This window comes from Bufo gargarizans, chromosome 1 (assembly GCF_014858855.1).
Source record: "Bufo gargarizans isolate SCDJY-AF-19 chromosome 1, ASM1485885v1, whole genome shotgun sequence".
Lineage (NCBI taxonomy): Eukaryota > Metazoa > Chordata > Amphibia > Anura > Bufonidae > Bufo > Bufo gargarizans.
In genome coordinates, this window is record NC_058080.1 from 573459874 (window position 1) to 573486909 (window position 27036).

Genomic DNA, 27036 nt, shown 5'->3' on the forward strand with positions numbered 1-27036 from the left:
GCCGCTTGTGATATTTCTTCTGAAAATGTACTTTATCATGTGGTACCTTGATTATTGGCTGAAGCTTTGTATAGTTCAAAAGCTGGCCATACACTATAGGTGACATGAAAAGGTTTTCTGGGATTTTAATATTTATGGCCTATACTCATGTCATTAATTTCAGATTGGAGGGGGTCAGATGACCTGAACAATGTTCTGTGCGAGTGCAGCCTTCCCTTTATTACAGCGGCCAGCAGGTGTAATTACAAGAAGCCGTTCCATTCACATCAATGGGGCGGCTTCTTGTAATTACACCTGTTTGCCGCCATGATCTTGATGACAAGCAAGTAAACAATCAAGGGAAGGCTGCACTCACACAGAACACAGCCTTCTCTTCCACCAGCTAATCTGCAGGGTCATCTGACCCCCCTCCAATTGGAAATTGATGACCTGAGGATAGGTCATCAGTATTAAAATCCTGGAACACCCTTTTATCCACTTATTGAGGGAGCAGGCAGTCACCTCAGCTATTGCTCCTTTCAGCAGTAGTCTGTCATGTCAAATGACAGGTAGAATGCTGGATTCCTAGCTGAACACTAGGGTTTATTTTTACCACCAACAGGAACTGCTTCTACTACAGTAGTGAAGAAATACACACCATGACAATGGTCCATCTCTGTTGTAGTAACATAGGGTAAATGTTCTTGAGTCCACATTGGAATAATGGTACATATTGATAAAAATAATACATGCTTAAAGTGACCCTCCCGGTCAAGGGGGAAATAAAAATTCACTAACTGGGGAACGAACAGAACACTTAAATGCAGATCTAATACTCAGGCTCCTATTGAGACATCGAAGATGGCCACACCGCTTCTCAGACTACCTGATCCATACTGTGTATTTGGTATCCCAAGATACTGCCTGCTAAATCAGATTGGCCAGCTCTGCTTATGTGCACAGTTCTGGCCGATCCAAGAGCAAGGCTGGACAAGAGGTTCAGCAGGGTTAAACACTATTAAATCAGCATACTCCCTGGTGTGGTTGACCTTGTTGAATCAAATCATACCTTATTTGTTAGTGTCGTTCCATTCCTGAGAAAATTAACTTTTTATTGATATGCAAATACGGTTGTTGGAACAGAGGGACTGTCCCAAGCCCTTCGGGTACCAGAAACACCCTTCACCTAGCCCTGTGTTCCTTCTCTTGCGCTGTCAGTCTGATTGCTGGTTCCTGAGCAGATACCTAATGTGCATGTGTTGATAATGTCAGTGTACAGACAGAAGTGTTCAGTCTAGATATGTTACTCAACTTTCTATGGCAAATTTAAAACAAGTCAGTGATTAAATTTGGCAGGAAAATAAACATTTAACAACACCTACTTTACAAAACTAAGGTGGTATAATAAGATAGATAGAGATATCTCTATCTCTCTAAATATTTGCACAAATAAGCCCAAAATATCACAAAGCCCTTTTCTGTGACTTTTGCCAGAAATCTAGAGTCCATGGACTTAATAAATAACCCCCATGGTGTGGGTAGATGCTGGTAATTTTCTAATGGCTACATATTGTCTAGCTTCTGTAAATTATCTGGAATGTCATCCAAAAATGACCTTTTAAAATATTTTGTTTGTGAATTTGATTTTTTTTCATAACAGAATGCAAAATCTTTATGATGGTTAATCCTGCATGCCTGTTCCACTATTGCTTTGCATCAAACATTGAGTAGGTTTGAAGTAAGGAACAGGTCGAGCACACCGACTAGATAGTGGTTGTAGTCTCTAACCTTGGAGATAGACATGCATAGATGTCAAAACTGACATTTCTAATCAACACTAAAATGAAACCTAGGTTAGAAATATAATTTTTTTTCTCTTTTCATGTTGGAATATTTTTTTTTCCAGTAGAAACTGGTTCCGACTATCTGGGTTGTTTGGGAAAAGGATTGTTCCCATTTCAATTCCTTGCTCACTTCCAGAGCAACATATTGGCCCAGATTGACTAATTTTATAGATGGTGTAAACTTAGGTGGTCTAGACCTGCACCATATTTATCACAGTGGCTTAAGTTGGATGATAAATGCGATGTAGGGATAGACACTTTTACCTACTGGTTGGCTTACTTTGAGACAATTTAGACCAGAGTCTGAAAATATAGAAACATTTATTAGACAGATTCTAGGCGCAGATGCATTAGTAAATCTTGGCCATTAAATACTGGGCAATAGAGCTTGCATCATAGGTACGTGGTATTCCGGCTAATCAACAATCTAAAGCAACAGGAAAATGCAAGATCGCTCTGCAATTTTCAGAAATTGCTGTATTAGGGTCCAGTGACACGTCCACAAAATGGGTCCACATCCGTTCGGCAATTTTGCGGTACGGGTGCAGACCCATTCATTTTCAATAGGGCCCAAAATGTGCTGTCTGCATCCATGCTTCAGTTTCCACAAAAAGATTAGGCATTTTCTATTATAGTGACACTGATGTGCGGTCCGCAAATGGCAAAAACGGAAGCCACCCGTGTGCCTTCCGCAATTTGCGGAACTGAAGGCCCATTGTAGAAATGCCTATTGTCCGCAAAACGGACAAGAATAGGACATGCTATATTTTTTTTTTGTGGGGCCACGGAACAGTGCAACGGATGTGGACAGCACACGTAGTGCTGTCCGCATCAGAGCCACAAAAACTGCGGCTCGGAACAACGGTCGTGTGCATGAGGCTTAAGAGAAAGATCTGTGCCTGTTCTGTGTTCAGAGCCGTGCCTGGTTTTGGTTCGAAATCGCTGACGTGTGAATGATGCATAACTCCTAATCTTCTAACGAGGAAAAGGATGTTAAACGTAAACTATTTTGGTATCAAAATATTGATACATCAACAGCAACATAATGATACACGAAAATGGAATTCAGAACCAGCCAGTTTAGTTTTACAGTGCACACCCATGCATTTCATTTTTACATGCCAAATAAGATAGCAGGGAGATGACACACCTTTAAATAAAAACCTTCACACAACTAGACTTACACAGCTTTATTGCTTATTTCACATTTATAAAGATACAAAACTGAAAACAAATTCAGCCTAAAAGGAGGACAAAAGTATCAAAAAAAGACTCCTGCTTAGGCCTCTTTCACATGTCAGTGATTTGACCTATACCAGGTTTCGACTCTCAAACATAAAACAGGAGCAAATCTTTCAATTATACCTTATCTCTGCGTAGGCGCCACTCCTAGTTTTGGCTCACAATAACTGATGCAAATCACTGACAAGTGAAAGAGGCCTTAATGTGGACCTGTTACCATTCCTGTTTTTAGTAAATCATTTTATTCCACACTAAATGACAATTCTACAGTATATTTCCTCACTTATTCCTATTAGAACATTCTAAATGAATGTAACATCAAGTTAACAATTTATTCATAAACTTCTAATATGAATAATCAAAGAATACAATAACGCAGCCATAAGAATAGGATGTTTAATGGGGAACGCAAGTACTTACTAAAAACAGACATGTCAGGGGAGATGGAAGGACTAAGACGGACAACCCTGTATCCCAGAGGGCATATAAAAAGATTTCTTTAAGTGAATAAAGTTCCTAAAATAATTGTTCTGCCACAGTGCACGTGAATAAACATGGCACGCAGATCGCTAGTCAACAAAGTACACTCAACATAACAGACATCCAGCATTCAAGAAGTTCACCAAATTCAGTCACTGTGTTAGAAACAAAGCGTCAGGAGTCGGGTTCCAGGCAGACATCTCACAAATAAATAAAAGCATCACATTGTCCTCCTCCATTCATTGTCCTCAATAATTGATAAAAAGCTGCCGGATAAACAGAAAATAAACCAACAGGACACAGAAAGAAGACAAGTGTGATCATGTAGGTCAAACAATTAAAACACTTGGGTGCAGAATAGTTAGATCCTTACAGTTAGGCTACATGTACACAACCGTATGGGTTTTGCGGTCCGCAAAAAATAAAAATAAACAAACTGATGACATCCGTTTTTTGTGTGGATACATTGTAACAATGCCTAAAACGGACAATAGGACATGTTCAATTTTTTTGAGGAGCTATGGAATGGCCATACTGATGCGGACAGCCCACGGTGTGCTGTCCGCATCCTATCCACAAGAAAAGAAGAAAAAAAAAGACGGAACGGAAACAAACGTTTGTGTGCATGAGGCCTTACTAACACCCAAGGTGACGGCAATTTATTAATAAGCAGTGGAAGACTAGATACAGCCTGCTCAACACAACCCCCTTACACTGTGCACAAACCTCTGCTCAAGACTGCCTTACATCATTTGGTACTATTCTGTACTGTCTTGTACTGATTCAGTGTTTAATGCCACAAGTTATTAAACAGTTAATTCAACCTGGCTCATACCTGCGAATGAACACCTGACGTATAGAGGTAAGAGAGTGTCTTCTGCCACTTTAAAGATGCTATATTGGAGAGACTTAGCATTGAAATAATTATTCTACATTAAGTGTAGTTCCTACCCCCAAGTGATATTTCTCTGTTCCCCTTCTAGCTTGAGTGCAAAAAGAAAAAAAAAATACATAGAAATATGGAAAAGTCTCTACAGCAAACTTAATGCACTCCAAATTAAAACCATTTAAAAGTATATATTATCATCTTTTCAACATGTATCAAGACACACTAATTTATCACAGAAGACAGTCCCTGCTATCAGAAGTCCACGTAAAGATAGTGGGAAACCTGAAGAGTAACAGTTACACAACTGGTGATCTTCAGTCAGGCTATGTAGTGGCACAAGACATGATTTGTCCTGCCCTGTAAGGGCCCCCCATAGCCATTTAATGGTTTGGTGTTGACATCTATAGGAGTCTTCAGATGTTTATATAACGTACAGTGAAAAAAAGAATATAAGAGGTGCATAAAGTTGGCACACACAAAGGCAAATAAAATAGTACAATAAAATAAACGGAAATAAAACGTTGCCATTTGTAGACTTACTACACTAGTATAAATAAGCATCAGAGTGGGAAAGGCAAAAATTGACCACCCAAAAGGTGTCAGAAGAGCATCTATCTGTATAGAACACAGATGTAATGGTACAAAAGTGCCAATTTTACAGTATTTCCTGCACCCCCTGGAACAAGTAGCGGTGGACAGCCATCCTGGCATGGAATCATGAGCTAGAAGCTGATGAAGTGAGCTTGATAGACACCATCATCTTTGTCAATCTGAAAAATAAGTATGTGTAAATTAACTATACCGTCAATGTAAAATATAGGAAGATATCAATTCATTAGAAAAGAGAGTAGATGAACGTCTTCATTTACTGAGTATCTACATGACTCAAGGTTTACTTATTAGCTTTTTACAAGTCATTTGCATAGAGGCAAAATAAAATATAAAATAACTAAATATAACATTTAATAGCCCCCCCAAAAACCATTGCAGTTTAGTATTAAAGTGCTTGTCTCACTTTAGCAAATGGCATTTATCATATAGAGAAAGCTAATACAAGGCACTTACTAATGTATGTGGTAGTCCATATTGTCTCCTTTGCTGGCTTGATTCATTTTCCTTTCCATTATACACCTGTTATGTCCACCGCTGCAGCACACATATCAGGTGGCTAGGACAGGAACTTCTGCGCATGCGTGGCTATGCACGTCCCCATGGTCCTGGCCACCAGATCGGACAGGACCTTTTTCCTATAGTGTGCAACCACGGCCACCGCTGATGGGTTGCAGGGTGGTCGTAACCCCTGGAAACAATGTATAACAGGACGCAGTGTATAATGTGATGGAAAATAAATCAAGCCAGGAAAGGAAGCAATATGGAGAATCACAGTACAAGGCACTTACTAAATGTATTAACTTTCGCTACATAATAAATGCCATTTGCGGAAGTGAGACAACCCCTTTAAGAGTAACATTTCAGGTCTTTTATGGCTTCACTGAGCTGGAAGGAAATCGCTTACCTTGTGATCAGTCTTGGGTGGAATGTTGGGTTTCTGTGCCAACTGTGGCTTCTTTAGAATTCCAGGCTTCTGAGGTGGTGCTGGCTTTACGGTTTCCTCGGTTTCATCGTACACTCCTGCCAGCATGTAATGCTTTTTCCGAATCTCTCCAAGATGCATTCTTTCATTCTGCAGCATGTTCTCCAGTTCAAGGACTTTAACCTAAAAGACAAAAAATATAAGTTAAAAATATCCAAGAGTCTAAACCAGCCATAACAAATGGGCGATTAAAGAGTCAATAAGTTTTGGTAAAACCTTTGAGATGTCATGTAACTCTTTTCATCCCTTGCCAATCATGCCATGGTGCTACATTGCCTTCACTGTTTACCATTCACAACTTTATACTTTTTGTAGCAGCTATGTCTGGTACTGCGACAACTTCATCCTACTCAAGTGAATTGACTGAGCTGTAAAACCAGGCACAGCCCCGGCTGCGAGTTGTCAACCTACAAAGAATGACAACCTACAACATGGGTACTGAAGTACTTTTTGTAAAGGTCCACATAATTGGGTTTGCCGTTGGGTGAAGGTCTGAGCCGCAAAAAAAATTAAAAATTTAAGGAGGGACAACACAAATGGTGTATAGCAAGTGCACTGAGGCAATTTTTTTTTCTTCTAACAATAAGCCATGGCTCTAATCCCACCCATTACCTTAAAGGGTCCCAACACAGTAAGAATGTCTCATTAGAGCAATCTAACAATAGTGATGCCCCTAATTGCCCCCACTACACAGTATGATGCCTATTTAGTGCCCCCCGACAGTATGATGCCCCCATACTGCCTGCCCACACAGTATGATGCTCTCAAGGGTCCCCCCCCACCCAGGGTCCCCCCCCACCCCACAGTAGGATGTCTCTTTAGTGCCATCATCACAGCAGGATGATCTCTTAAGTGCCCCCACACAGTATGCTGTCCCCTTAAGGGACTCCCACACAGTCATGCGCCTTAAAAGGGGTTGTCTGGGTTCAGAGCTGAACCCGGACACAACCCGATCAGCACTCATTCACCATGAACGAGTGAAGCATCAGAGCTTTTCACGCTCCGATGCTCCCCCTTGCCCTAGGCCAAATCACCTCCGCCTAGCAGTGTCCAAATGTAAACAAACAGCCCTTTCCCTACTCGTTGCTGGGCAAGGAGGAGCATCAGAAGGTAAAAAGCTCTGATGCTCCACTCAATCATGGTGAATTAGTGCAGATCGGGTTGTGTTCACATTCAGCTCTGAACCCAGACTACCCCTTTAGGTGCCCTTCACAGATTGCAGAATGATAACTCATTTGTGCCCCCTATCAAGTGATTGAGACGATTTGCAGTCACTTTACATATTCACTTAGGCCACATTCTCACTGTGGAGCAGAACACCAGGTCACTGCATCACGCCTGCCAGTGCTGAGTCACCAGAGGCAGGGGAATGGTGAAATACCATTGTGTTCAACTATATCTGGCTCCTCAGGACGTAGATACAGTTGAAAGCGGGACATGTAGGGGTCCGGACAGCTAGCTACTGTGGTCCATCAGTTGAGTACCCCTGTCCTAGAAAAACTACCCTTTAATGTCAAAGAACCTGATAACCCCTTTAACTTTAGAGGTTTGACCTTCAGAAGCCGTTCAGTAACTTTTGTTTGCATTCAGGAGCACTCAGTGAGTACACAGGATTTTTCTGAAGAGCAGTAGTGTTCAAGGACTTCTACATGATAGACTGCACATATGTTTACCTGGCTTTCCATTTCTTCCTTCTTTAGTTTGATGAGAGACATTCCAGAGAAGTCCATGGTATCTAGAAAGGTAATGTCTTTAATGAGATCACAGAAATACATTTCTAACATTTTCATTCCAGTTGACAGACTAAGAATAATACCTTTTTCCTCAATCTGCTCTTGGCCTGATCTTGTAGAAGCCACCACGTTGGCTGCCATCTCATTCACACGACGGGAGCACTGTTGCAGTTTTCCCAGATTCTTGCTATCTTTATTCGCTTTTACCTGTAAAAATACAATCTACTTAGATAATAATAGATATAACGTGCCACAGGAACCAGTAACATGTGACACTAACCAATATGCCACCATGTATGGCACTTTGAATATTTCCTTTATATACTGTGTACATATCTTGCATGTTTTGTAACAAAATAAGTTTCCATCCTCCCACTGTGTGAACTTGTTCTTTTCTGCATTAAATCTGCCTTCTTGAGTAAAACTACAACATGCTGTGGTTTTTGTCCGGCCGCCTCTCGGCATGTTTGCCGTGCTGCGGACGGACCTCCGGCTCGCCCACGTTATAGTGAATGAGGACGGTGGACTTTCGGTACCACAAATCTGGCAGGCTGTTCCCCAGCCAGAAAAGGCTACCGCAAGTGTGAGAGTAGCCTTATCCTAAATAGGTCCAGTTACATGTGCAATTCTGGAGGCTTCAGAGCAGACTAAATCTAAATAACTAAATTTGCCCATATGAGCTTTAAAGTAAGCATCAGCACAACAATAAAATAGCCCAAAAATTTTGAATTGTAAAGTAAATGGAATAAAATAACTACTATACAGTTGTGCTCCTTACAAAGTATAGTTGCACGAGAAACAGATTTACTTCATTACCTTGGAAGCAGCAACCAGTTGTGCAGTACTGGCAGCAATCTCATGGGATCCGACAATCAGTTCCTCATATTTCCCTTTATGGAGCACAACTTTATCTGCAGACTCCCTGTAAGATGGCAGGTAACAGGAAAGTATGACGCACAATACTTCATACTATATTACATTTACATTACAAGGTTAGGGAGATAAAGCCATAAATCACAAATACTTGAAGTCCAGTTTCAATATACAATGGAAGCATTAGTATTTAATACATTAAAATGATGAGATCATTACACAAGTTGGGTGGCTCCCCATCCCACAGCCTTTGATGCGGAGATGAGACCTTCCGTCCAGCGGGAGTTCTTGGCATAGAATTCTTGTGTGGTTGCTGCTCCCTGTAAAGCAGTTGCCATGAAAAACACTTGAGTAGATTTTCATTATTAACATACATTTGATTCAGATGTAGTGAAACAAGTTTAGAAGTGCAAAAGCTGGCAGCAAATCTCAGACAGGAAATATTGCCGTTCCAGAACGGTAATTTTTGTAAGACAACGTGTAAGAAATCATGGGTGAAAGAGAATTGCAGCAGCTGCCATACAGATTACAAACCAAAGATGTACAGGTTAGGGCTCATTCATTCAACCGTATGAATGGGTCCGCATCTGTTCCGCGTGCGGATCCATTCATTTTAATGGGGCTACAAAAGATGCGGACAGCACACCATGTGCTGTCCGCATCCATTGTTCCGTTCCTCGGCCCTGCAAAAAAAAAAATATACAGCATGTGCCATTCTGGTCCGCAATTGCGGACAAGAATAGGCATTTCTGTAATGGGCCGTCAGTTCCGTTTCATAAATTGCGGAATGCACATGGACGTCATCTGTGTTTTGCGTCAATGCGCCCTAGGGCGGTGTTCACATCACCACTAAATATTTCTGTTGTTCTGCTCCGTTATAAGATCAGAATATCAACAATACGTCAAGGGCATTTATAGGGGGTTTAGGATGAAATGTGTGAATTTAAAAAATATTTTTCTTTTCTTTTTAATCTAAGTGCATTTTCACACATTGAGAACTCACTGTAGGCAAATCTGTCAAGAAACTAATTGGAGGCAGAAGACTAACTGAATTTCCAATTTCTGCAACAGAATGACATTAATACAGATACATATAATTTAATAGCTGTTGCTTTTCAGTAAAGAATCCGCTCCGATTTTAAAATCTATGGTGCACTTATTGTTCCATGAAGATTTTTTTTTTTCAAAGCATGCGCATCATGATATACGGTAACTTGTTGAGATGCATTGGTGGCAGAATGTTAGTGGATTCTGTCAATATTTAGGTGGGGAATCCATACCCAAATTCTGACGGAACATGCACATCTACTGCAATTCTCCCTTGCATACCCATTAGCAAAATCTGCTCAATAATTTAGGGAGAGGAATAGAGATGAGCGAATTTCCGCTTATGAAATTCATTCACACTTCATTTGGTGGTAAAAGGTGACTTGCGTTATGGATGCCATTACCATTTCGTCATAATAGAAGTCTTTGGTTTGCAAAACGGATCCGTCCCGTTTCAGTTATGCAGGGAGGATCCGGATCCGTTTTGCAGCCTATAGACTTCTATTATGACGAAATGAATAAGTCAGGGACAGGACTCATCTCAAGTTAATTTGCATATGGATCAAATCGTTTTTTTACACAATAAAAGCACGCAGAGCTATGGGGACTGGATATTGCGGATGTGCTAGCGGCCATCTAGCAACCCATGTCCTCAGCTCTATACACAAAATCCAGGTGACAGGTTCCCTTTAACATGTAAGAAATAGAAAACTATTTCTGCAAAAAAAACAAAAAAAAAAACCTCCACAAAAACAGAAACATAAGTAAAGTAATATTTTACATACTCTTCCGCCCTCTACAATTTCCTTCTGTAAATCCGTAGAGGTTATGACAAGCTGTTTAATGGCCTGTAGTATAAAAAAACCAATATATTATAGATTCAATTACAAACAAATCTGCACGATTCTAAAACATCCTTAGAGCACGTTCACACATGGCTGGTTGTGCATTACTTCATGCCTAGATGTTTGCTATGAGTGAATAAGAAATGACGTCTGTACACATTTTACATGTGCTGATGTTCCCAGAAGTGTTTTTATGTAAAAAAAAGAGATACATTTTCTAATACTTCTGAAATCTACATATGAAATGCAGGCTTTTAGCGTACAGCCACACATGACTGAAAATAGTGGAAAAATCTGCTGCTGTTTTTGCTGCGTTTCAACAGCAAAAAAAAAAAAAAAAAAAAAAAAAAAAAAAAACATCAGTAACTGTGGCAGAAAACGGATGTAGTACATGCGGTTTTTGCTGTGGAAAAGCCAACAGACTTCACCCTCTCTATTGCAAAGGGTGAAATCTGCAGCATAAGTACATTTCAAATCTGCATCACAGGTCAATTTATGCTGCAGTTTTTGTAGGAAACATGGGGATATACACATATTGAATAAAAAAAAAAGATTTAAGGGTATAGTCGCACATTTTTTCATGTGCATTTTGAGTATTATGCACTGAAATACACATGAAAGAGCATATGCCCACTCACAGCATTCCATTGATTTCAATGGGAAACACATGCCATAGTTCACACGGTGTGTATTTTTACACAGCTGATTTTAAAAACACTTGGAATCAATGACGTCTCACTTCTTCAATGTGTATTTCCCGAGCACCTTTATTAGATGCACCGCATCTTACAAAGGGAATACTAGTAAGCGTTTCCATAACGAAAGCTCTCACTAGTCTGCAGAAGGAGGGGGAAAGAAGTGCTGTGAGCGCTGTACAGTACTTAACCCTCCTGCTCGCTCTTCTCAGGTCCCGCGCTGCTGTGTCCTGGCTGCCTGCAGCGTCAGGACATACATAGCGCACTCTGACCTGACGCTGCAGGAGGTCAGGTGACTGCAGCGCGGGGCCTGAGAAAAAAAATTAGAGCCCAGGAGACAGCCTAACCGAAAGAGGGGCGGCACAGCAGTAGATGTAAGTTTTATGGTCTGACTGGGGGTCTAGAGAGGTCTGACTGGGGGTCTAGAGAGGTCTGACTGGGGGTCTAGAGAGGTCTGACTGGGGGTCTAGAGAGGTCTGAATGGGGGTCTAGAGAGGTCTGACTGGGGGTCTAGAGAGGTCTGACTGGGGGTCTAGAGAGGTCTGACTGGGGGTCTAGAGAGGTCTGACTGGGGGTCTAGAGAGGTCTGACTGGGGGTCTGGAGGTCTAATGAGGGTCTGACTGGGGGTCTGGAGGTCTAATGAGGGTCTGACTGGGGGTCTGGAGGTCTAATGAGGGTCTGACTGGGGGTCTGGAGGTCTAATGAGGGTCTGACTGGGGGTCTGGAGGTCTAATGAGGGTCTGACTGGGGGTCTGGAGGTCTAATGAGGGTCTGACTGGGGGTCTGGAGGTCTAATGAGGGTCTGACTGGGGGTCTGGAGGTCTAATGAGGGTCTGACTGGGGGTCTGGAGGTCTAATGAGGGTCTGACTGGGGGTCTGGAGGTCTAATGAGGGTCTGACTGGGGGTCTGGAGTAGGGCTGAAACGATTATTCGAATAACTCGATTAAATCGAGTAAAAAAATTCATCGATGCAGTTTCCCTGCATCGAGGAATCGTTCAGATCACGTGATCACGGAGCGGGAGTGAAATTAAGCGTCTCACTCACCGCTTCCGTGTCCTCCGGAGCCAGAGAGGCAGGACTGAGCGGCCGACACGGAGGAGGAGGGAGTCTCTCCCTCCCCACTGTGCGCGGCTGCCGCTGAAGACCAAGTAGGAGGAGGAGGGGAGGGACGGAGGAGGAGGGGAGGGGAGGGACTGTGGCCACTGCGCCACCAATGAATGTGCCGGCCATATCCCACAGGGTCCCCCTCCTCCCCCCCATCATTGGTGGCAGTGTCAGTTCCGATCGGAGCCCCAGCAGTGTAATGCTGGGGCTCAGATCGGTTACCATGGGAGCCAGGACGCTGCTTAAGTCCTGGCTGCCATGGTATGTTAGTAGTGAGCAGAGAGCAGCGCATTATACTCACGTGCGCTGTGGCGGACGGTCGCTCCTTCTTCTGTCTGTGCGGCGGATTGCTAATGCTTACAGCATTAGCAATGCGCCGCACAGACCTATGAGAAGGAGCGACCGCCGGCCACAGCGCACGTGAGTATAATGCGCTGCTCTCTGCTCACTAACATACCATGGCAGCCAGGACTTAAGCAGCGTCCTGGCTCCCAAGGTAACCGATCTGAGCCCCAGCATTACACTGCTGGGGCTCCGATCGGAACTGCCACCAATGATTAATACTGGGGAGGGGGGGTTGCGTTACCAGAGGGGGCATATCAGAGGCTGGGGGGAGGCAGATCAGAGGCTGGGGGGAGGCAGATCAGAGGCTGGGGGGAGGCAGATCAGAGGCTGGGGGGAGGCAGATCAGAGGCTGGGGGGAGGCAGATCAGAGGCTGGGGGGAGGCAGATCAGAGGCTGGGGGGAGGCAGATCAGAGGCTGGGGGGAGGCAGATCAGAGGCTGGGGGGAGGGAGGGGAGGCAGATCAGAGGCTGGGGGGAGGGGGGAGAGGCAGATCAGAGGCTGGGGGGAGGGGGGAGAGGCAGATCAGAGGCTGGGGGGAGGGAGGGGAGGCAGATCAGAGGCTGGGGGGAGGGAGGGGATATAAGCACAGAAAATGGAGCAAACAAACGTTTTTCACCCCTTTACAAGGCGCCACCATCCCTTAGATAAGCGATATACAAAAAAGAAACATATATATATAAAAGTGATTTGCTTTTTTAGATAATTCTCACAGGTTCAAATAGTGGCTATGATGTCATATTATAAAAAATATATTAGATATATTATATAAATTAAAAACAATTTTCACTCACTTCACCCAGGAGGTACCGGATGGGATAAACTCAAAACACCCACCGGAACACCTCCTGCGCCTGGGTCGCCTATAAGATCCCATGGAATGACAGCAGTCCAGTCGAGCTTCTTGTCAATCGACTTTTATTCAAACCACAGGGTGGGGTGAAGGTATCTTGCTCTACGCGTTTCGGGGTATAAAGGACCCCTTCATCAGGAGCATATGACATCATACATCTTTTGGGGGGTATAAATACACAAACTGTTTGTGGAAAAAGCGCCAAAAAACGCTGGAAAACGTCACTTCCGGTTTGCGTTCCAGCATGGAACGCACCGGAAGCGGCGTCTCCTCTTACATGCACATATTGTTCTATAGAGATCATAACATATAGGTAATAGAATACAGTTTCAGTAATAGAATGTAGTTTCCGTTATTTTAGCATAAGATTTAGATTTATTAGCATAATTTGTCCTGCAGTCTGGACAGGGTCCTGGGCGTCACTTCCGGTTTGCGTTCCACTAGGAACAAGCCGAAGGTGGCGTTTTTTTACAGGTTATTGTGATTGGATACTGATTGTTATGGTTGGATGCTCTTATCTCAGCGGCTAGTGTTTACAGCATTCATTTTAGTGCTGGATTTTAGCTGTCTACTGGTATCGGAACGTCACTTCCGGTATGCGTTCCAGCATGGAGCGCACCGGAAGTGACGATCTCCTCATCCAAAAGACTCGATTAGGGGGATATAGGGAAATTGTTTTTTTATATATCTCTGTTTTTCTTTTGTTTAGATTGTTAGGACCCTATGGCCAGGCCTCTCATTGTTTTTTATTTATTATTTACTTAGAATATTCTCTCCATATATATTCCGGTTCAAAAGCGACTTCCGGTTTGCGGTTCACTTTGGAACGCATCAGCAATTTACATTTTACTGTAGTAGGAGACATGGTTCTTTCTGTGTTGGGGTCTATATTCTTTTGTATATATGCAAATGTGTTCAAAGATGTGTGTAGGGGGTATGAACTGGGGGAAGTAATTGTGTAGCACGGAGGACTGTGTGTATATATGTGTACACACAAAACCACACACAAGTGTATACACACATATACACATATATACATGGATATCAGAAATACGTTACAAAAATAGAATTTCATCAAAATAAAACTTTCCTAAAAAATGTACTAAAACATGTGTTAAATCATTAATAAAAATTCTTAATATTAAATAAATAGATAGCAATTATAAATGACCGTATAAAAATGTATGAATAATTTCGTTTTTAAAAATCATGTGCTAATATGTATATATATATATAGTGATAAGAGTATTCGAAAAAAGCATAATTGTTGGTGCACTAGTTTTGTTGATTTTTTATATATAAATAAATTGTGGTAGAAATTTAATAGTTCGAGTATTCAAGGGTCTCATTCAGTCCAAAAGGGGCAAGGGTATTGAGTTTGTATATCCAGTGCATCTCTTTGCGACAAAGTTGCTGATAAGTGTGTGTCTGTTCTAGCGGTGACACCCTCAGGCTTGATGGGTCACTGTTGTGTGTCTCTGAATAGTGTCGCGAGACGCTGTGGGTAAGAATACTACGTCTAATATTTGAGCGATGCTCGTTCATCCGCTCTCTAACTGTCTGTGTGGTTCTTCCAATGTACTTTAGACCACACGGACAGTAGAGGAGATAAATTATATTTTTTGACCCACAGTTTAGTTCCTGTTTGATGGTCCAGAGGGACTCGTCTTTGGTTTTTTTAGGATTGGGGATACTGACTGTTTTGACCCCGTGGGTAATCATAGGGCAACAGAAACATTTTTTTGAGGTACATTTATGTATTCCCGTCTTATCTGCAGGGTCGATGGGGGTGGTCTCAGAATTCATGGTTATTTTTGGACATGAGGGTGCAATCAAATTTTTTAAAGTTTTGGCTCTTCTAAACGTGATTGAGGGTTGTTTTGGTAAGATTTTTTTAAGAATAGGGTCTTTGAGGAGGATGCCCCAATGTTTATTAAGAGTTTGTCTGATATTGGTGTGGTGAATGTTATACCGGGTGATGAGGTTATACTGATATCTATCGTCTTTAGTGGTTTTAACTGGGGCAGGTTGTAGCGCAGTGTCTTGACTGATAGAAGTGGCTCGTCTGGCAGAGCTGTTGATCAGTCCTTTTGGATACCCCTTATCCCTAAACCTTTCTTTCAGCGTTTTTATTTGTTTTTCCATTACTTTTGTGTCTGAGCAATTTCTTCTGACCCGTTTCATTTGTCCATACGGTATATTGTTTCTCCATTTTGAATAGTGACAGCTTGAATAATCTAGATAGCTGTTTGAGTCTACTTTTTTAAAATGAGTTCTGGTGGTGATTTTGTTTGCTATGATTTTAATATTGATATCAAGGAAGGTTGCCTCTTTCAGATGGTGTTCAGAGGTAAATTTTAAGCCCCAATTATTTTGGTTAATTTCTTCGATGAATTTTACTAGATCCTCTGTGCTGTTGTCCCATATGAATATGATATCGTCTATAAATCTTTTGAATATTACAATATTTTTGTTCGATATCAATCCTGTTTTTTGTTCAAAGTGTCCCACAAATAAATTGGCGTATGATGGGGCAAATTTTGTCCCCATGGCTGTTCCTTTTTTTTGAGAGTAGAATTGTTCATTAAAAGTAAAATAGTTATGTTTCAGAATAAAAGAAATTGATTCCAAAATAAAATCTTTTTGTGTTGAGGACATCTCTTCATCGTTGTCTAGTCAAGTGACAGAATCATCAAGACGGAAGCAACAAGCTACCTACAATACTGCCCCACAAAAAACCACAATACAAAACTGCTCTCGGCAGGAATCCATCCCGACACAGATTAATACAGGGACATCCCATTCCCCAGAAGACAAGGGGAAAAACGAGAACACCAATATTTCAGAATCAATTCTTAATGCATCTATACATTCCCACTCCAGTGACCAGTCTGAGACATTTTTAACATTACCTTCTAACCTATCTGAAAGTCCTTTTTTAGGGAAACTTTCACCGGCACCACCTACAACACCTTCGAACACCCCACTGAGAAACAACATATCCAGTACACAGATCCTCAGTCCTTTCTTCACTCCGACAGGTCCGACGCCAGTTCCAAACCATCGTCCCCAAAAAATCACACAATTCTTCAGTCCAATACCAATAACAAGGAAAAGACCCATAAAAGAAGACGAGGGTGTAGAGGAGGCAAGCTTAAGAACACCAAAAAAGAAAAAACCAAACCTCACTCCTCCCCTTTAGACTCCACCCAATCTGTAGAAACAACTATTTCTCCCCTAGAGACACCAACACCAACTGAAGAACCCAACATAATGGCCCAAAAGAAAGGCATCTTTAACCTCTCTAAATATAACTTGACATCTGATGAAATACTACTCCTAAGCAAAGGCCTATCGTTTTGTCCCACCCAATATCCTGATCCATTTGAACTATTCGTGGACCTCAACCAATACATACGTAAGCTAACTTTAAAAAGACATTTTACAATCAAAAATTTGAACAAAGAAAATGGTATAAACCCCACCCCTGACATAAACTCTACACTACCGTTAAACCCCGCCTCCATAGAAACATCCGAACCAGCACCAATCCCATCAAACTTAAAATTAAAATCATCTTTTTATCCCTTAGAAAGTAGGGGTCCACATCTAGAGAGTTTCTTTAATATAGTCCTTGATGACCTAAAAACTCTTACAGATACACAAACAGATAAACCAACACTCAACCTCAGCAGACGTGAAAATAAAGCCCTGAAAAATCTTAAGCAAAACAAAGAAGTAGTAATAAAAAGTGCAGACAAGGGAGGGGGGATAGTCATTATGGATCAAAACTATTATCTTGAGGAATCAATGAGAATTCTATCAGATGCTGAGTACTATAGCATCATCAAGGAAGATCCCACTCCATCCTTCAAAAAGGATTTGCAAATCCTGATTGATTCAGGATATAGCACAGGAATTTTAAACAAAAAAGAAAAATCCTTCGTCTCCAATACCCATCCAACAATAGCCCGATTCTATTTTCTTCCAAAAATTCATAAATCCATCACTTGTCCACCTGGCAGGCCAATTATTTCGGGGATCGATTCTCTCACCTCCAACCTTTCAGCTTACATAGATAAATATCTTCAAAAATATGTTCTAAAACTTCCTTCCTATCTTAGAGACTCCTCCCACCTAATCAATATATTAGATGAGGTTGTATGGAAACCCCATTACATCTGGGTTACGCTTGATATAGCCTCACTCTATAGTAATATTCAACACACTCTGGGCCTAAAAGCAATACGATACTTTTTAGACAACGATGAAGAGATGTCCTCAACACAAAAAGATTTTATTTTGGAATCAATTTCTTTTATTCTGAAACATAACTATTTTACTTTTAATGAACAATTCTACTCTCAAAAAAAAGGAACAGCCATGGGGACAAAATTTGCCCCATCATACGCCAATTTATTTGTGGGACACTTTGAACAAAAAACAGGATTGATATCGAACAAAAATATTGTAATATTCAAAAGATTTATAGACGATATCATATTCATATGGGACAACAGCACAGAGGATCTAGTAAAATTCATCGAAGAAATTAACCAAAATAATTGGGGCTTAAAATTTACCTCTGAACACCATCTGAAAGAGGCAACCTTCCTTGATATCAATATTAAAATCATAGCAAACAAAATCACCACCAGAACTCATTTTAAAAAAGTAGACTCAAACAGCTATCTAGATTATTCAAGCTGTCACTATTCAAAATGGAGAAACAATATACCGTATGGACAAATGAAACGGGTCAGAAGAAATTGCTCAGACACAAAAGTAATGGAAAAACAAATAAAAACGCTGAAAGAAAGGTTTAGGGATAAGGGGTATCCAAAAGGACTGATCAACAGCTCTGCCAGACGAGCCACTTCTATCAGTCAAGACACTGCGCTACAACCTGCCCCAGTTAAAACCACTAAAGACGATAGATATCAGTATAACCTCATCACCCGGTATAACATTCACCACACCAATATCAGACAAACTCTTAATAAACATTGGGGCATCCTCCTCAAAGACCCTATTCTTAAAAAAATCTTACCAAAACAACCCTCAATCACGTTTAGAAGAGCCAAAACTTTAAAAAATTTGATTGCACCCTCATGTCCAAAAATAACCATGAATTCTGAGACCACCCCCATCGACCCTGCAGATAAGACGGGAATACATAAATGTACCTCAAAAAAATGTTTCTGTTGCCCTATGATTACCCACGGGGTCAAAACAGTCAGTATCCCCAATCCTAAAAAAACCAAAGACGAGTCCCTCTGGACCATCAAACAGGAACTAAACTGTGGGTCAAAAAATATAATTTATCTCCTCTACTGTCCGTGTGGTCTAAAGTACATTGGAAGAACCACACAGACAGTTAGAGAGCGGATGAACGAGCATCGCTCAAATATTAGACGTAGTATTCTTACCCACAGCGTCTCGCGACACTATTCAGAGACACACAACAGTGACCCATCAAGCCTGAGGGTGTCACCGCTAGAACAGACACACACTTATCAGCAACTTTGTCGCAAAGAGATGCACTGGATATACAAACTCAATACCCTTGCCCCTTTTGGACTGAATGAGACCCTTGAATACTCGAACTATTAAATTTCTACTACAATTTATTTATATATAAAAAATCAACAAAACTAGTGCACCAACAATTATGCTTTTTTCGAATACTCTTATCACTATATATATATATACATATTAGCACATGATTTTTAAAAACGAAATTATTCATACATTTTTATACGGTCATTTATAATTGCTATCTATTTATTTAATATTAAGAATTTTTATTAATGATTTAACACATGTTTTAGTACATTTTTTAGGAAAGTTTTATTTTGATGAAATTCTATTTTTGTAACGTATTTCTGATATCCATGTATATATGTGTGTATGTGTATATGTGTGTATACACTTGTGTGTGGTTTTGTGTGTACACATATATACACACAGTCCTCCGTGCTACACAATTACTTCCCCCAGTTCATACCCCCTACACACATCTTTGAACACATTTGCATATATACAAAAGAATATAGACCCCAACACAGAAAGAACCATGTCTCCTACTACAGTAAAATGTAAATTGCTGATGCGTTCCAAAGTGAACCGCAAACCGGAAGTCGCTTTTGAACCGGAATATATATGGAGAGAATATTCTAAGTAAATAATAAATAAAAAACAATGAGAGGCCTGGCCATAGGGTCCTAACAATCTAAACAAAAGAAAAACAGAGATATAAAAAAACAATTTCCCTATATCCCCCTAATCGAGTCTTTTGGATGAGGAGATCGTCACTTCCGGTGCGCTCCATGCTGGAACGCATACCGGAAGTGACGTTCCGATACCAGTAGACAGCTAAAATCCAGCACTAAAATGAATGCTGTAAACACTAGCCGCTGAGATAAGAGCATCCAACCATAACAATCAGTATCCAATCACAATAACCTGTAAAAAAACGCCACCTTCGGCTTGTTCCTAGTGGAACGCAAACCGGAAGTGACGCCCAGGACCCTGTCCAGACTGCAGGACAAATTATGCTAATAAATCTAAATCTTATGCTAAAATAACGGATAACTACATTCTAATTACTGAAACTGTATTCTATTACCTATATGTTATGATCTCTATAGAACAATATGTGCATGTAAGAGGAGACGCCGCTTCCGGTGCGTTCCATGCTGGAACGCAAACCGGAAGTGACGTTTTCCAGCGTTTTTTGGCGCTTTTTCCACAAACAGTTTGTGTATTTATACCCCCCAAAAGATGTATGATGTCATATGCTCCTGATGAAGGGGTCCTTTATACCCCGAAACGCGTAGAGCAAGATACCTTCACCCCACCCTGTGGTTTGAATAAAAGTCGATTGACAAGAAGCTCGACTGGACTGCTGTCATTCCGTGGGATCTTATAGGCGACCCAGGCGCAGGAGGTGTTCCGGTGGGTGTTTTGAGTTTATCCCATCCTGGTACCTCCTGGGTGAAGTGAGTGAAAATTGTTTTTAATTTATATAATATATCTAATATATTTTTTATAATATGACATCATAGCCACTATTTGAACCTGTGAGAATTATCTAAAAAAGCAAATCACTTTTATATATATATGTTTCTTTTTTGTATATCGCTTATCTAAGGGATGGTGGCGCCTTGTAAAGGGGTGAAAAACGTTTGTTTGCTCCATTTTCTGTGCTTATATCTCCTCCATTAGGGGACTCCCCCAGATGGTTTGTTTACCCCGGGCAGCCTAATATCCCTCCAACACCAAAAATACCAAAATATATAATACCTCCTGGCCTTGGCAAATACATTTTTAAATCCTTCCTCTGGCGCCCTGCTGGAAACTCTCAAAACTTCCTTTGGGAAGAATAGAGATTAACCCCCCCTCCTTTTTTTTCTCCTTTTCTCCAAGGGAGGGAGGGGAGGCAGATCAGAGGCTGGGGGGAGGGGGGAGAGGCAGATCAGAAGCTGGGGGGAGGCAGATCAGAGGCTGGGGGGGGAGGCAGATCAGAGGCTGGGGGGGGGGGCAGATCAGAGGCTGGGGGGGGAGGCAGATCAGAGGCTGGGGGGGGGGGCAGATCAGAGGCTGGGGGGGGAGGCAGATCAGAGGCTGGGGGGGGGCAGATCAGAGGCTGGGGGGGAGGCAGATCAGAGGCTGGGGGGGAGGCAGATCAGAGGCTGGGGGGGGGAGGCAGATCAGAGGCTGGGGGGGGGAGGCAGATCAGAGGCTGGGGGGGGGAGGCAGATCAGAGGCTGGGGGGGGGGAGGCAGATCAGAGGCTGGGGGGGGGAGGCAGATCAGAGGCTGGGGGGGGGAGGCAGATCAGAGGCTGGGGGGGGAGGCAGATCAGAGGCTGGGGGGGGAGGCAGATCAGAGGCTGGGGGGGGAGGCAGATCAGAGGCTGGGGGGGGAGGCAGATCAGAGGCTGGGGGGAGGGGGGAGGCAGATCAGAGGCTGGGGGGAGGCAGATCAGAGGCTGGGGGGGAGGCAGATCAGAGGCTGGGGGGGGGAGGCAGATCAGAGGCCGGGGGGGGAGGCAGATCAGAGGCCGGGGGGGGAGGCAGATCAGAGGCCGGGGGGGAGGCAGATCAGAGGCCGGGGGGGGGAGGCAGATCAGAGGCGGGGGGGGGGAGGCAGATCAGAGGCTGGGGTGGGGAGGCAGATCAGAGGCTGGGGTGGGGAGGCAGATCAGAGGCTGGGGGGGGAGGCAGATCAGAGGCTGGGGGGGAGGCAGATCAGAGGCTGGGGGGGAGGCAGATCAGAGGCTGGGGGGGAGGCAGATCAGAGGCTGGGGGGGAGGCAGATCAGAGGCTGGGGGGGAGGCAGATCAGAGGCTGGGGGGGGAGGCAGATCAGAGGCTGGGGGGGAGGCAGATCAGAGGCTGGGGGGGAGGCAGATCAGAGGCTGGGGGGGGAGGCAGATCAGAGGCTTGGGGGGGGGAGGCAGATCAGAGGCTTGGGGGGGGGAGGCAGATCAGAGGCTGGGGGGGGAGGCAGATCAGAGGCTTGGGGGGGGGGAGGCAGATCAGAGGCTGGGGGGGGGGGGGGGAGGCAGATCAGAGGCTGGGGGGGGGAGGCAGATCAGAGGCGGGGGGGGGAGCCAGATCAGAGGCGGGGGCAAGCAGATCAGAGGCTGGGGGAGGCAGATGGAGAGAGAGTGGTTAATGGAGGCTGCAAGCACCACCTTGGCATGTATAAAGTTATTGGTTTAGAGAGGGGTTAATGAAGGCACCTCCAAGGTGCTTTCATTAACCTCTTCAGACCAATAACTTTATACATGCCTAATGCCAAGGTGCTTCCATTAACCCCTCCAAACCCAATGGGCATGTATAAAGTTATTGGTTTGGAGGGGTTAATGGAAGCACCTTGGCATTAGGCATGTATAAAGTTATTAACCCCTTCAAACCAATAACTTTATACATACCTAATTACGTACGTTATTTTAAGTAGCTTTTTCTTATTAGATTACTCGATGAATCGAGAAATATAATCGATAGAATACTCGATTACAAAAATATTCGTTTACTGCAGCCCTAGTCTGGAGGTCTAATGAGGGTCTGACTGGGGGTCTAATGAGGGTCTGACTGGGGGTCTAATGAGGGTCTGACTGGGGGTCTAATGAGGGTCTGACTGGGGGTCTAATGAGGGTCTGACTGAGGGTCTAATGAGGGTCTGGAGGTCTAATGAGGGTCTAATGGGGGTCTGGAGGTCTGACTGGGGGTCTGGAGGTCTGACTGGGGGCCTGGAGGTCTGACTGGGGGCCTGGAGGTCTGACTGGGGGCCTGGAGGTCTGACTGGGGGCCTGGAGGTCTGACTGGGGGCCTGGAGGTCTGACTGGGGGCCTGGAGGTCTGACTGGGGGCCTGGAGGTCTGACTGGGGGCCTGGAGGTCTGACTGGGGGCCTGGAGGTCTGACTGGGGGCCTGGAGGTCTGACTGGGGGCCTGGAGGTCTGACTGGGGGCCTGGAGGTCTGACTGGGGGCCTGGAGGTCTGACTGGGGGCCTGGAGGTCTGACTGGGGGCCTGGAGGTCTGACTGGGGGCCTGGAGGTCTGACTGGGGGCCTGGAGGTCTGACTGGGGGCCTGGAGGTCTGACTGGGGGTCTGGAGGTCTGACTGGGGGTCTGGAGGTCTGACTGGGGGTCTGGAGGTCTGACTGGGGGTCTGGAGGTCTGACTGGGGGTCTGGAGGTCTGACTGGGGGTCTGGAGGTCTGACTGGGGGTCTGGAGGTCTGACTGGGGGTCTGGAGGTCTGACTGGGGGTCTGGAGGTCTGACTGGGGGTCTGGAGGTCTGACTGGGGGTCTGGAGGTCTGACTGGGGTCTGGAGGTCTGACTGGGGGTCTGGAGGTCTGACTGGGGGTCTGGAGGTCTGACTGGGGGTCTGGAGGTCTGACTGGGGGTCTGGAGGTCTGACTGGGGGTCTGGAGGTCTGACTGGGGGTCTGGAGGTCTGACTGGGGGTCTGGAGGTCTGACTGGGGGTCTGGAGGTCTGACTGGGGGTCTGGAGGTCTGACTGGGGGTCTGGAGGTCTGACTGGGGGTCTGGAGGTCTAATGGGGGTCTGGAGGTCTAATGGGGGTCTGGAGGTCTAATGGGGGTCTGGAGGTCTAATGGGGGTCTGGAGGTCTAATGGGGGTCTGGAGGTCTAATGGGGGTCTTTGAGTTCTGATATTGGGGCGGGGTCTGACATTGAGGTCTAATAGGGTCTGACAGAGGTCCAAAGGGGGTTTTCATCTGGGGTTTGATATGGTGGTCTAATCTGAAAGGTAACAGGGTATTTTTTTGTACTGGTGCAGTATCTGTGTGGTACCAGTATTTTCAGGGGGACTGTTTCTACAGTATAGTATTGGGGACTGGGGGGAGGGGGGACAGAACGGGGTGTTGAAAAGGTGAGGAGGAGGATGGAAAAGTAGGAAAGTAAGATGTCTGTTTGTTAAACTCTGCAGAGATGAGACGCAGCTGAAAGAAGTCACCATGGCAGTCTGGTCTGAAGGAGAAGATGAGGAAAGAGAATATCTACATCAGAGGAGACATCACTGGATGTAAGAGGTACATATGTGGGGCTGTATTACCATGTATGTTCTGTAGCGCTGTATGTAAAGTATGTCTTTAAAGGGGTTGTCTACTTTATTTTTCGTATGAGCACCGCCTTCTCTGCTCCGTTTACCTGCTCACCACTGCAATTGCTGCAGTGAGCAGGTGAACAGAGCAGAGAAAGCAGCTCTCATATCAGCACTGCCCTCTCTTCAAACAGCTGATCTCCCGGCACCCCTGCTGGTCTGATATTAATGACCCATCTTTAAAATAGGTAGTCAGTAGTAAAAAAAAAAAAAAAAAAAAAAAAAAAGAAGACAACCCCTTTAACAGTAGGACTGGAGGGAATGGGTTAGGTTGAGAATTTAGCATGGGGGGGATGTTTAAATTTTTGCCTCAGGCAACAGAAAGGCTAGGTGCACCCCTGCCCCTTGCCATAAAGGAAAGGTGGTGGTGGGGGGCCCAAGCTGAACTCCTGCACCAGGGCACATGAGCCTTTAGCTACGCCCTGTTCCCGAGTATATGTATTTTATTTCATCTCACTTGAAGTCAATGGGAGGTAATACACATGAAACAGGTGTACGGCTGCTATAAAAAGCAGTATGTTGGTGGTCTGTTGCTGTCTTTTTAAATAACAAAAAAAGTTTGTTTTTCATGTATATCAAAATGAAAAGAAAAAAAAAAGAAAAAATTCTGTAGAAAATTCTACTTTTTACATAACTGTTTTGTAAAAATAAAATAATGTCAAAACTAATGATATATCAGAGAAATAAAGGACACATTTAAGGATAAAAGTCAAAATCACCATTCAACTGCTTACCTTCATAAGGTCCGTGCATGAATACAAAATCCTATTCAAAGACAAAACCAAATATATAGATAGATATGTATGATTTATATTAATTTAATCACCAGTACATGTTATCTAGTAACATAACAGTACTACTTTATTCCAGTACATATTGTCACAAACCGCAGCTTAGAAAATTAAAATGCACTGATCGAGGCTAACAAATCTGAAATATGCAGGTTGGAGTAGATGGCTCTACATCTGGCCAATACATCATTGATTCTGGATATGTATTTGGCTACAGGGGAGAAAAGCAGTGATCTCTGTAGCTTTGTCCACGGTCCCAAAAACGAGGACTACAACTTGGAGATGCAAACAGCTTTATTCAAAGGGCATCTGTCAGCAGATTTGTACCTATGAAACTGGCTGACCTTATGCTGTGCGCTTGGCAGCTGAAGAAAACTGTGTTGGTCCCATGTTCATATGTGCCTGCATTGCTGAGAAAAAAGTTTTAATATATGCAAATTAGCCTGTACGAGCAACGGGGGGCCTTGCCTTTACACCTATAGGGTCAGCTCTCTCGGCAACTGCCGCACCCTCTGCACTTTAATGGACAGAGCCAGGCAAGTATGATCACATTTACAATGCCTGGCCCTGTCAAAGTGCAGAGGTTTCGGCAGTTGCAGAGAGCGTTGAGCCTCTAGGTGTAAAGTCAAAAGTTGCTCCTAGAGGCTCATTTGCATATATAAAAACATCACTTTTCTCAGCAAAGCAGGCACATATGAACATAGGACAAATACAGATGTCTTCATCTGCCAAGCCTTGTAAAAATATCCCAGAAATGCGCGACAGACATACACACTGTTTATTTAGAACTGGCAGGGAATTGCTTCAAACAGAACCTTATAAATGTGCACTATATGACTTGTAACTGACAGTATTAGCAATAGGATGATCGGATGCTGTAATCCAGCAGCACTGTGATGTTACATAAAGAGATGATCAAATTTCATATTTTGAAATTTGTTTGCACTTCGTTTAGTGGTAACGGAATCCATAACGTAATTCTGCTCATACCAAACAAAGTGCAAACGAATTTCAAAATATGAAATTCGCTCATCCCTAGTTCCATAATTTGGAGAGACTCAGTAGTCACACAGACCTCTCATTTACTTCCAGCTTAACTCCAGAGGTGTCTTTTCGAGCCTGGTTCATCATTTCCTGTCAGACAAGAGGATAGGAGGGTTTCGATCAGAAACAATCTGTACATAATAAACAGTCTGATGTGAAAGACGAGATCAGTGAAAATAAGTGGGGTAGAGCGTTGTGGACAAAATATTTTTTTTCACCTTCCCATAAGTCTCATGCACACGACCGTTTTTTGGGTCCGCATCCGAGCCGCAGTTTTTGCGGCCCATTGAAGTGAATGGATCCACAAAAGATGCGGACAGCACTCAGTGTGCTGTCCGCATCCGTTGCTTCGTTCCGTGGCCACGCAAAAAAAATAAAAATAAAATAGAACATGTCCTATTCTTGTCCGTTTTCTAGATTACACAGGGTAACATACAGGTGTCTCCATTTAGTTTTTACCAATATTGATTTCATACTGCACACCACACAAAACACAAGTCAGCCTCTGTTAACCCCTTAGTGACCACCCATATGTGTTTTTACGGCGGTCACTAAGGGGCCCTAGGCTCTCACATGCGGCCCTGCTCTAACAGCCCAGACTGGCAGGAGTGCCGATCCGGGCTGTTTAACACTTTACATGCCGCGGGCAATGGCGCCCGCCGCATGGAAAGTGCTGACAGAGGTAGCGGACTCACTCTGTTTCCCATCGGCATCCCGCGGGGTGCCGATGTGTGTGAAGGCTAGCAGGGGTCTGATGTGGGCCACAGACCAGCCTTCAGTAATTTCTAGCAGGCTGCGCCTCTCTGGCGAAGCATGCTGGTCGATGTTAGAATAGCATTGCCATTAAAATGCAATGCACTATAGGGATAGTGCATTCCATTTTAAAAGCAATCAAAATACTGTCTGGAATAGTACTGTCTGGAATAGTAATGAAAAAAAAAATAGCAAAATAAATAATCTTCCTCATATGTTTGCCGCGTCCGTAACTACCCGGACTACCGTATTTTTCGCCCTATAAGACGCACCGGCCCATAAGACGGTTT

The 27036-nt window shown here is 43.6% G+C and overlaps 1 protein-coding gene across 1 annotated transcript in view; it reads right to left on the minus strand.

Annotated features, from left to right (window-relative positions):
• Positions 1–4058: 4058 nt before the first annotated feature.
• The window catches only part of HIP1R (huntingtin interacting protein 1 related), a 163564-nt gene continuing 140586 nt past the window's right edge, over positions 4059–27036 (minus strand). The window contains exons 24-32 of the mRNA XM_044275716.1: positions 26025–26083; positions 24893–24923; positions 10467–10529; positions 8854–8954; positions 8578–8683; positions 7845–7968; positions 7702–7763; positions 5951–6151; positions 4059–5204 (exon numbers count right to left, since the gene is read on the minus strand). Of these exons, the coding sequence (XP_044131651.1) occupies positions 5157–5204; positions 5951–6151; positions 7702–7763; positions 7845–7968; positions 8578–8683; positions 8854–8954; positions 10467–10529; positions 24893–24923; positions 26025–26083 (795 nt within the window). The 3' untranslated portion in view covers positions 4059–5156. The remainder of the gene's footprint in view (positions 5205–5950; positions 6152–7701; positions 7764–7844; positions 7969–8577; positions 8684–8853; positions 8955–10466; positions 10530–24892; positions 24924–26024; positions 26084–27036) is intronic.